Raw genomic sequence first — 12,919 nt, 5'->3', positions numbered from 1 at the left:
ATTTTGTTAAGTCAGAACAGAGACGCTACGTTTTAAATTTGGTTGGGGGAGTAAATGAGGTTGATGTTGCACGATTTGTGCGTGTGAAGGTAAATGGAAACCTTTTTCAAAATTGATATTATTTGTGGGAGCTTGGAGCTTTAAATCGTTTACTTACAGAACAGAATGCGAGCCCGGTGGTGGTGGTGGTAGAAAGAACGATTTAAAATATGCTGACAAATTAATTTGTTGCCTGTTGCCTGTTTTGACTTTATTATATAGTCCTTCGTATCTCTCCTCGATACACGAATCCCAATCTGAACTAGATATAGGACAATGACCAATGAATTCAAGTACGGAACACAATTTTAATGAGAAAACAATGGGCTGCTTATTAAGTAAATACTCAAAATTCAATTGCTTGCCGTGTACATTATTCATTCAGTAGCATGACTCCATTTGCTTTATATACCGATGATAATTTCATTGGTAGACCCGAAACACATATCAGCTGCAATTTGTTGGTTATCCGAAATGGAATGACCGGAGAATTTGTGGCATGACTGTGTTCTAACATATATTCGAAAGTCAATTGATAAAATTAGATTGAATTATCTTCGGAATGAGCACACATTGTTTGTACAAGACTTCATGACGATCTTTGTCGAACCAAAACATGGTTTTTCTACAATTTGTTCCGTTTGTTATTGGTTTTTGAATTCTTGAAATGGTTGGGCAGGGAGAAATGAAGTTGCCTGGGACGGTATTCAGGTCATAGATTTAGGTTGTTGTTGTGTTGTAAGCAGGCTGTTGCTAATATGAGTATGAAGTTAGTGGACATAATCTGTAGGCACTTACTAACTAATAACTGTGATGAACACCGAACTCACAAATATGATTAAAGTCTACGTCCCATTCTCGGTGGATTAATCAGTGCATGTAAAAGGTTAAACAGAACACTGTGGTCGTATGTACGTGTTACGTAGAAAGGTTTGATTTAAATGGCATTTAACATCATTCGAACAAACAAAAATGTTGTTTCTTCCATAAATCGTGCATAAAATGAAGTTGTTTTATACGGAAAAGGGTAGCAAAATTACCATTAAAGGAAAACTTTCGAAAATTTTGTCTACACCAAAAATCAATCTCACTAAATATTCTAAATAAAACATGAATTTACCACTTCAGAAGCCCTGTTGCTAAATTCAAGTACACCGCTATGTGGGTGTAGATTTGTTTCTGTGTATACATTTGTCTTGCTATGTTTCATCACAATGCATATATACACACACACCTCTGTATTATGTGGGATTGAAACAAAGGCACATAGTATTTCCGAACCCATTTCTCAGTTAGATATAGGAGGATTATTATTCAGCACTCAATCTTTTCGATATTTCCTATACATATATTTTAAACAAACATTTTCCAGCATTTGAGGTTTTGATGGGAAAAGAACTAAATAAATATTTAAAATGGGTTTTGTGCTGTTAAGGCTTTACCATTAGGTGAATTAAATTTATTTCCAGTGCGAGACTTGTGCTGTTGTTCATATTAAATTCTCAAACACATGTGATGACAATGGCCTTGGAATTCTGAGAGTTTGGAATATTGTTTTCGAGTTAACCTTTCACAGACATGTCATTAGGACAGTTATCGAATGTGTTATCTGATTTTATCGTAAGAGTGAAGCAAAATCTTTTACTTCATTTTTTTTGAAACTAATTTTACTATATAGAATGGCGCTATGAGAACCATAGCTCTTATTATGTATTTATGTTGCCGTTGTCGATAACAGATGATTGTTCGTATATATTTATTTCAACAGCTGGGGTCTGCTCCGAGTTCGATGTAATTAAGTGGAAGTTTCAGCGGACTAAGACGATCTACATAAAAGTTACAATTAAAAGGTAAAGGTCTTTGTGTATTAACGTATAAAATAACTGATATTGATAGGGACTACGCATTCTGCGTCTGAAAGAAAATAACAGGAAATTGAGTCCGAACTTTTCTCAACATCTGGGTACGTGTGACCAATGACACCAAAAACCATTATGTCATTGAAGTAAACTGATCAAACCTAACCGAAACAAAAACAACACTTTTTTTTTTTTTGTTTCATATGCCGTTTATTTTCAAATGAATTAATTACAATTGAACTCAAACCATCTTCTTCGGCTAGTATCAGCGTTTATATAAGGGCACCGCAGATACATCCACAGTAGCTGACTCACCCACTTTTGTCGAATTCGATTATTCCTTTCAATAGTTTTAATCCAGAATCCAGATATTTCAATGGTTGCTCCAAGACAGTTTTCAAAGTTGTAGACTATCCAATCGGGATTCGTTTTTATTACGACGATATTAAACTAATAATTTCGACACTAAAGCCTTTAGTCTAAAGGTTACATTCAAAAAGCAAAAAACACTTTTAATTACGGTGACGTCATCTGCTGTCGACAATGACGACAAAAATAAATGATGAGCTCAGGCTAATGATATCTTATATATATGCAAACTATTTGCAGAAATTTCTGAAGTAAAAGATTTTGAATTCGTCTGATGAAATTATACTTAATCGAGGTACATGTGACCACTGTTTCGATCTGTGAGAAACTTAAATATGTCTTTCGACATGTTGCATTAATATGCAGTTCAAAAATACCATTTCTCATCAGGCCATGGAGACAGTGGCAAAAAAACTTACACTCAACGTGCTGGAATACTGTAGCTATAGCCACTACAGAGCAGCACATACTACGAAGAAAAGCACATCACAGCGATGAATTATACTTAGATTAAAAGAAGTAATAGATTCGACAACTATATTTGTTTATCTAGTGCTGAAATATCGCAACTTCATCGCTCATTCCCGGCCCAATATAAACAAAACGTAGTTAGAAGCCGTCCATAAAGGACGTCCGCGATTTTTCTGGAATTTTAGACCCCCCTCCACCCTTGTCCGCACTTTTACACTATACAAATGTATGGCGGTCACACTTTGGCGAACCCCCCCTCACCCCTATAGTGCGGACGTCCGTTATGGACGGCTCCTTACTAACTTATGCTAAAGTTTTTTTTAGCGAATTCGATTCCAGAACTCGCCTCCAGCTCTATTATATCATTGCTTGTGACGCATTTTTTTATGTGAAATTTCGAAGTTCAGACGCAGAATGCGTCAACCCTAGTGATATCGTTTAGATATCGTGATAAAGAATAGACTCAAGGACTCGTGTTACCTTTACCATTCAAGATTTTTTTGACACACATGAAACATGGCTTATTAGAATCAATTTAACACTTTTTTTAGTCGTATAGAAGAATAGGATCTTTTTCATATTTGGTTAACAATAAATTAAACGTCCCTGATCTGCCGATCTCCTCGTTTAGGAAAGTTATGGGCCTGGGCTTATTGATTTTGTTGTTATACACACTTGTTAGATACAGAAAAATATGCCAAAATACAAAACAAAAATAATTAACAGACAAACCTAGCGATGAAGTATTCAGTGGACTGTAAACAGAAGCATAAAGTTAAATAATAATGCCTCTGCCGAATATGCATGTCGCATAAAGATACAATAATATTTCCGAATGTTTAAAAACCTCTACTCTATTATACCATGATTGTAATGAGATTCACACTTTTCAACTTATAAAATGTAGAACAAAGGCAAAAAATAAATAACAACAATGAACCATTTAAGGAAAGTTTACTTATTATTCTATAATGTTTATGTTACGTTAGAGCTATTCAGAGCAACAAAAAAAATCCCTTTTCCATGAATTTCTTTCCATGAAAATACAAAAGCTTTTTCAACTTAAGTAAATAAAAAACATTCCGCTCCGGAAGACGAACAGTTTCCAGGAAAAGCAGAAAAAAACGAAAACAATGACTGTATGACGTTTTATTTTTGAGTAAAAGAAGTGCAATTTTTATGTACATCGTTCGCTGTATGCACATTACTGCTGCAGCAATAAATACCAGCAATAATTTATTTATAAAAAATAACTGAAAATTAGAGCAGTTCACTGAATTAAAGTGATTGCAATTGTGTAACTAAATGAGGTGTCACCATTGCATAATGAAAACTACGCCATCAGTGCAATGATAGTTACGACACTGTGGCAGAAGTGCCGACTTTCATTCGAGTCATCAGCGATAGTAGTACGTAACCAACATGGATATATCAAGTAACTCTTTATTTTAGTTTACTTCACTTCAGAAACAATTTTATTGAAAATAAATATTGAACAGCCACAAAAAAAAGTCCAAAAGCGCTTCATACCCCACTTTTATATAGAAAATAGTCCAAATATATCGAAATTTGGGTTCCAAGAGTATAAGAACCACGTGAATACATCGAAATATTCTTTATTATGGTGTGAGATCAACTAGCAGTTAGCAATAAACTTTCACTAAAGTCGCTCCAAACCTTTGCAGTGAAACTTATCCAAGGATGTTTTTCCATGAAATGGTACTACAGCGGCTAGGTTCTCTCACCATACATACCATGTCTCGGACTTATGTCACTGCAGCCGCTCTTTGGGAAAATCACCTATTTTTTAACCTAAAATGATTGATATCACCAACAGGTCAACATGGGCCTGGTGGTGTGTATACTCAAAGTGTGCGTCTATCCAAGGCCTACAAGGCTACCTAAAAAAGTTTTCCCCAAAATTGTTTTACTTGACTAATCGCGAGTAAACGATTTTGGGCCTCTTTTGGCAGGCCCTTACGTCATGACCTCGATCGTCGGCAAAAAAAAAATTCACCAAACGTAGTACTACGTTTTACTCGCAACAGTTCAACGAATCGAATGAGCTATAACTCAATAAAATCCGTGACCCCTGGTCCCAAAGTTTTTCGAAGATTTCACGATATCACTCTTAAGTCTAATGTCACAGTCGCTCTATCACATAGAGACGCGAAGGTGACGTAATTCGATTTTTTCTTTTGTTCTTGTGACAGTAAAGGATTTTTTAAAAATTAGGTCTCTTTCGCGTTGCTACGTGTAGCTGCAATAAAAGTTGGATACAGGATCTGTCACTCATTTGTTGGAAAAGTGATGGAAAATTTTTAACATGGCATCAACTAGGCAAATGAAAAGAACGATGGAATCGAAGATACATCAAAGTCTACAGTCATTGTGCGAAATATACTCACAAAAGTGTTATACACGACACGAAAAAGGGAGTCGTTAATTCGAACACATAATAAAAATCGATTCCAAATGGCATTTTTGTTCAGAGTCACCCAGCATTGCTACATCAATTATGTATACCCACACGAAAAAACCTCCAAAACGAATGTAGTTTAACTAACCAAATAATTAATTTTATGTCACTGAAAATCTTGTTCAATCAGAAAAGAGTTGGGAAGGCGTTGATACACTCCAGCTGGAAATCACGAATCTATTTTCCAATGTTCATGATGGTAAAAACGTACTTCGAGGCTTTTTGCAAAAGTAACAAGTTACATCTTTCAAATGTTTCGCTTTGAATCAATGTAATACTTGAGCGTACTATATACACCGAACATATAGCGCACCGTATGCTCGTGGGTAAAACGTTTAAAACAAAATTAATCGCCAACCCTCTTCAACACTGTAATGAAGAGCTTTTAGGTTTACCATTGGTAAATAAATCAACGTAAAAAGTAAATCAATTTGGTGGATCATTGGAACATTTGAAATATTCAAATGAGGATTTGGTTGTTCTTTGTGCGGGGGTGTGTTCACGCAGAACTCGTGAAAATTTGACGATTGTTTCAGCTTCATCATCGATATGTCTTTATGCATTTGTGTGAAGCATCTAAATACTAGAATCCTATTCAAACTGTCGAATAATAATAGAAAGCAGCCACGAAATTGAAATTTATTTGACGAAAATTAAATTTATTATTACCGCACACATTGAGCTGCGCAAGAAGCGTTTACCAATTTTATTACATTCGCCACACAATATTCACATTCAGCAGTGACCACGGAATTTTTAATATAAAAATATTTGATTGCCAACATGGAAAATTCGATTGATTTTGCTGTGCATTTCCATTTATGCTTATATTTAAAGTGTTTGATGCATTCGTTTTGCAATAGCACATTACTGTCTCGCTGTAACATTTTTTTGTATCCCACACGTGAAAATGCGAAAAACTTTGTTTGCTTGCAGCCAAAACACAACCCATTACCGTCTCTCTCAAAACTAGTTTTTCGCATTTTCTGCAAGCAAACAAAATGCGGTGCTTTCATGCTGGATTTTACTGACAACTGATGATAGGTCGCCTGAATTCCCTCCAGTGTTTAATGAACGGAAATAATTTCAAACTAATGGTGTTCTGATATGCATTTCACAAACTAATAAATTTCTCCACAAACAAGATCGAACTTTCGTTCCGCAGCATGTATACATAAAGTTTCTCGTGCCTAGCACAATATTGAATCCATAATCCATTAAATGCTCACATATAATCTATTATTGAATTTTTTTCGACTCACGTTTTCACGTCGTCTAAGAACGAGGAGACACTTTCAAAACGTGTAAATGTTACCTCCTTACATAACTTTTAGCTACAAAGCGTCTACATAACCGATCCATCACACAACATGAAAATCAAATAAAATGTTCCAACTTTGCGAATAGAATTTCTAATATATTCGGTGAAGACATTATTTCCTATCGATTCGACTACCCGGTTTCGCTACTTATATGACATTTTCTCTGCTTCTGAGAAATATCCGTGTGTGTACAGTTTGTGTGTGTGTATCATTATCGTTCATCCGAAATGTACAAACGATGTGTATAGGTTCACTAAATGTTGTGTAATGTACGAATATTTCCTGAACTTTCCTTTTGACAAAGTTGAATACTTAAGTAGCATACACACTATCAACCTGATACTCTTGCACGCAATCGAGTGAAAAAAAATTATATTTCGATATTGATTGATTAGCAGACTGGGAAAAAGCAATCAGGACGGGACAAAAATGACAGATTAATCGCAAAGCTAAAGGTGCTGAAAACGGTTTTCTTCAGAGATTTTTCTGTTATGTCGTCTATGTTATGTCCCTATTCTTGGTTACAGGATACGTTGACCTGAACACGAATAACTTTTCGACGGGGTTTGGATTTAATGAAATTCCGACCGACTCCTAGTTACAATCAATATCCAATTGGGATTAATTAGAATGCACACTATGTATCTCTTCAGAGACAAGACAAGCGCACAAATAGTTGTCGCATCTACTACTTCTTTTGATCTAAGTAAATTTTCATCAGATTGATTCACAATTTTTTACTTCAATAATTTCTGAATACATTTTGCATATTTATTAGATATCATTAGCCAGAGTTCCTCACTTATTTTTGTCGTCATTGTCGGAGGCAGGTGACGTCACTGTAACCAAAATTGTTTTTTGCTGTGTATGCGTTGAAAAAAACAGAAGACGTAGACTTGCGTGTTGTTTTTGTTTCGGTTAGGTTTGATCTGTTTACTTATTCAGAGAGATAAACTTTCTAATATGCCCCAAAAGGCAACCGACTTCAAACATTTATACCCACATAACGTTAATTTTCTATGTTCCAACAAATATCAAGTTTCGGCTGTCAAAGGTGATTTTCTCATCTAACATTTCAATCACTTCCCACATATTTCGCATACATGTAACACAGTTGGACCTTCTATAGATGATAAATTTGGTATAGACATATACGTTACAAATTGTAGACATCCTAAAGCCACTTCTTTCCGTACACAATGTCACTCAAACTTTAGTAAGTACTTTAACACTCCCGTAGAATCAGCATCGTTTAGTCAAAAAAATATTTTTATCGACCATGTTTCGACAAAAATAAATTCGGTAGGATTTAGAAGCAGACACTGCCGCCACAGCTCTGCTACTACAATTAATTACAATATTATCCCTTTGCTCATATTTTATTCCGAAAATAAATTATTTTAGGCGAAATTTGCTTAGGCAAATTCAATTTGATTGTTTTAAAATGCTGTTCGGAAAATAGACAAACAAGTTTAATGTAACGCCACAAATTCGTTATTTTACATTCCGTCAGATATTATCCACTTCATCTATATATACGTAGTGTTGTATACATAGTACGTATAAGTATAAACAAGTCAAATTAATCACTAAGCTATTGTGTACTGCACGTATTAAATTTATCTTGTGCTGCATATATACACATAAAATGTATATATATTATTGCTGGTTACGTCTATGCCATGTCCTTCCGGTGTAAAAAAGAACCTATAACGATAATCAGCCAAGTAAATTTATGATCTCACATAAATCTTTCTCAAATATAAACCGAGAAATAAAACGGTTGAGAGGGTACAGACTGTAGTAGTAGACTCTCCCCCTTCCCGTGTATGTACATTGTACAATGTAACTTGTTCTGTGCCGAACAAACAAACAAGAAAGCCGACGATAATAAAACCTTCGTTTAAACTAATTTGCCAAATTAATCCTTTTCCAATTAACTGTGTGTCCAACAATACTACGCAAATATCTCGGAAATTTTTTTTTCGGTTTTGTTTTCGTTCATATGTATAAATGAGTAGTGCTATTTCAACGTGAATGATGTGTAATGACTTACATTTACATTTACATTGGAGTGAAAACAAAGCCATTAAGAAATGAAAATCTATACAGAAATTTGTGGTTTACACAATGTTATCAAAGCACAAATAAAACCCACTTGAGGCGTAATAGTTTCTATTTCACGTACGTATATAACATAATATCCAGCTCCTGGAATTGATGTGTAATATTCACACAATGAGGAACGGAGCTAACGTTTTAGGTTGATTTGTTCGTCTTCCTATCAGTCTAATTCGAATGTATTATTTTATATGAGTCGTTTCTCGGAACGCCTATCTGAACGGAGGAAATGAGTGTGTACATCACAGTGAAAAGATAACACCAGCAAACGGTAAGAGCGGTAATAAATTTTCTCTTATAATTGTATTTCGGATGAATCTGTTAACGTAGATTATTGTGGGTGGGTTTTATTGAAAGTATTTTATGCCAATTTGTGCTGAATCCTCATTTCTATGCGAAACTTGTTTTGTTTTTGTGGAATGCGGAATAAGCTGTGTTGGATTTGTTTAGGCATGAAATTGGGAAAATAATTGAAAAGTGAACCGAAACTTTTTCTTTTATATTCTCGGCGAACGCTCTCTGCCATTTGTTTTTAATTTGATTGTGGTATGATAATGCCGAGGAAATGAATATCGAGGAGAAGGAAAATTAATAATAATTCGCAGCGCAATAAAATATAATATATGAAATGCTTCCGACCGAAACGGTCATGATCTCATGAGTTTTAACGAACTGGCAATAATTCGATAACATGAAATAATTCGATGAGAAAGTGGATATTATATCGTCGAGTTGTTACATTCAACATTTTGTTGAAAACTTTTTTAGCTATTGGACGGACAGAATGCATAATATGAGATAATGAGCTCAATAATCCATAATCTTAAAGAACATAATCTTAATTTATTCACTATTAAGGACAAGGGGTTGAGAAATAGTTATTTATGCGACCGACTGGTACATGCTTTTTGCTGCGTAAAGTTGCACTTTTCGTCACTTGATTGAGAAACAATTGATTTAAGAAAATACATTTTTCCTACGAAAATTTGTATTTTCCCATCGTGAGAAAACGCGTGTAGAAAATCTCATGACTTTAGCTCCACTGCCGTCTTATCAACTATGGAGAGTAGAGATTCAATATGAGTAAAAATAGCAATGGAACTCTATTACTCCAGTTGCACATAAGTTCTTCTCAAATATCTACGAAAAAATCTTTTACTTCACTTCATTTAACATACACTTACTATATAAAGGAACACAATCCAGAACTAATTTGTTATTTTTGCTGTCGCTAACGATAACAGATATCAGAATAGTATTAATTTATACCTGTGCTCAAATTTATTCGTACGGCATGTATGTTATGAAATTCGATTTGTTAAACATGGCAGTCTGCATAGCAATCATTATTCGAAAACAATTGAAATAATTGTCACTTCACATCGGCACCAACTCACCGATTCAGGTGATTTTTCTATAAATACAATAATAACATCAACCCAATAGAAAGAGTGTACTGACAAAAATGCCATCAGACTGATTGATTTTCCAACAATGTTGCATTGCACAACAATTTCAGTACAAAATATTTTACACAATCAAAATTGCAAACCTAAGCGTTCATCGGAACCCTTAATTGAATTTCATTTGAAAATCAAAGCTTATTCAATTTTCATACGTACACAAATTGACTGTTAGTTGATTTTCCGTTGATTGTGATGAAAAAAAAAATTATTTGTATTTTTGTCATATCACTGTACTTTGTGCCAATTTCACGAAATGCAATTAAATGACAGGCATAATCATAAAGCATAAAAGAATTATCAAAAAAAAATATATAATTTGATAAAGACAATACAATAGACAACATACCTTCCAAATCAACAACTCTTCCAGCCCGTTTCAGAGCTTTTACTGCTTCGTCATGTGTGTACTGCATAATGGAATGATGAAACGTTATTAATATTGGAACAGAAACGTGGATATTAATATAAAGAGCTGTTTTTGTTATAAGTGTTATTATAAGCGGTCGTAATTCTTTGTTATTTGCGAACATTGTGGCAAATATGAACAAATAAAATTGTAGTAAATTACTCCGGTAGTAGACAACATTCATCGGTATTATTATTCGTCTATTCATTTCATTTAAGCAATTATCTCATTTATACAACAAAAATCTCTCCCATTTTATCGCGAGAAATAAATTTTTGATTCGATTAGGAGAATTTGACATGGAATAGACAAACCGGAATGGAAAACAACCACGATCGTTAATGCTAACGGCTCAATCAAATCGTAGTTCACAGAATAATGCCTTTCAGGTCTTTATGCCTTTCATAGTTATTTTCTCAATTCAATGACGAAATGAGAAACTTTCGTTGCCTTTTTTGAGAAAAATGTTGTATGCAACTCGGTGATAAATTAATATTATTCCACTGCTTTTTAAGGCCTAGATGTGTAGATTGTCACATGAGGCAGCAGCGTTTATCACCAAGTTGCATACAATCTCAAAACGTATGATTGATTCGAAATGCAAATAGCCAAATTCATCTTAAATCAAATAAAGTAAAAGATTTTGTAAAAAATAGGCTTCAAAATTTTTGTTGATTTATCCTGAGACATAATTCCATATTTTTGTTTAAGCGCAGGTGAGCGCTTCAGAAAACTCAGTGACCTAAAATATGTTTAGCTTTGTTGCATTCGTCTGGTCGAATTTACTCTATAAAAACGATTTTCTAGATTTTTGTCGTGATCACATTTAGTCGAAGAGAAGGCAAGAACAAACACTTGCCTCACAAATTTCAAATCACGCAGTAACGAATTGATTGAGCTTTAAACGTAAAAGCATTCAATTTGTACAGGAATAGGCAATCAAATTTTAGCCGAAATTTCCTTCACCTTATTTTCAGCTGATTCAAGACTCATATAAAACAAAACAAACAGTAACACTTCCACGCACTTGCGCATACTGTTAAATTCGTGTAAACACTCCTAACCAGTTTCGTTTGTATCAACCATCTGAAAACGAGCTGAAGCAAATATCGTCTGATATTTGATTGTCCTTCCCTGAATTACAAAATGTCAGTTTATGTTTTCTCATACGAAACAAATATGCTTCAAGGTCTACTGACCCGTCATCATTATCATGCTTTTACGCTTCGAGAATAATTGTCACAAGAAAACCCTACGAGTACTAATTTTCAGCAAACATAACATACTGACCGCATTATAACAAAAAAAAAGGAAACAAAAAATTATCATCACACTTACTCGATTAAGTTCTTCTCCATTCACCGAAAGAATCGCATCACCAACGTACAGCCCCTTGGCACTATCTGCTGCCATACCTCGAAAAATCTTCGAGATAAGAATGGGCATTCGATTCTCTCGGCCGCCTTTAATAGAAATTCCTAACCCATTGTTGTCTGATTTAATAACACGAACCTGCATCAAGTGAAGCGACAACATGAAAAGATATATGAAGAAAAATATTTTTTTTAATAAACATTAAGTGTATCATGAACACAATCTCTATAGATACGTGTGTGCTATGGCGAATAAGAGAAACGGAGCATATATGTGTTTTGAACAAGAAAATGTCAAGACGTGTTGAAGCACTATACTAAGCTGTATGAGTATGTACAATGTGCGTGCATATAATGTTGCTGATAAGACATAAATTTATTGCTTACATGACGTTTTTGGTTGGCCACGTCGTCAGGTACATCACACACTTCCGCAATTCCATTGTCTACTGTATTATTGTTCAGAAGATGGTCACCATTGTTAATGTCCTCTGAATTCAGCGACGGTCCAGCAGAAGACGGTAGAGAGCCACTTGAACCATTGTTACCACTGTGGTTGCTGCTGTATAAAAATAAATTGAAAATTAGGTTTATGAGCACCCGAAGAGTCTTCACATGATAGTTTTGTGCTATAAAAGGGAGGAAATTTCAGAATATTGTACGATTGTACGGAGTAAGCGAAAGAAAAAGGTGTTCACCTGATTGTGTTCTTTCTTTGTAAATCTACACTGACCCGGAGAGGTATGAATGGGACTAAGTGGTTGTTACCTTAATGATTTTTTTTTGAAGAGAAAAAGGTGGATAAATGGTGTGCTTGCGGAAATAGGGAAGAAAATATCTATTTTATGTCGTCTATTCGTTAAGTTTCTATTAACAATTTAAGTATAAGAACCCAAAATGAGCTTCGAGAAGAGAGAAATACTATTACTAATTAATAAGAAAACGAAACAATTTTTGATCTAACCAGTAATGTGCCTGCCAGATATTGTCAGTATAACTATCCGGCCAATTATT

The 12,919-nt window shown here is 34.5% G+C and overlaps 1 protein-coding gene across 2 annotated transcripts in view; it reads right to left on the bottom strand.

Annotated features, from left to right (window-relative positions):
• The window catches only part of LOC119071898 (beta-1-syntrophin), an 89,787-nt gene that overhangs the window by 61,441 nt on the left and 15,427 nt on the right, over positions 1–12,919 (bottom strand). For both annotated transcript variants that reach the window (XM_037177000.1, XM_037177001.1), the window contains exons 3-5: positions 12,293–12,467; positions 11,871–12,044; positions 10,473–10,533 (exon numbers count right to left, since the gene is read on the bottom strand). In XM_037177000.1, coding sequence (XP_037032895.1) covers positions 10,473–10,533; positions 11,871–12,044; positions 12,293–12,467 — 410 coding nt within the window. The remainder of the gene's footprint in view (positions 1–10,472; positions 10,534–11,870; positions 12,045–12,292; positions 12,468–12,919) is intronic.

This window comes from Bradysia coprophila (assembly GCF_014529535.1).
Source record: "Bradysia coprophila strain Holo2 chromosome IV unlocalized genomic scaffold, BU_Bcop_v1 contig_5, whole genome shotgun sequence".
In the NCBI taxonomy this organism is placed as follows: Eukaryota; Metazoa; Arthropoda; class Insecta; order Diptera; family Sciaridae; genus Bradysia; species Bradysia coprophila.
Note: the sequence above shows the minus strand (reverse complement) of the source record. Positions and strands in the feature narration are given on the sequence as shown.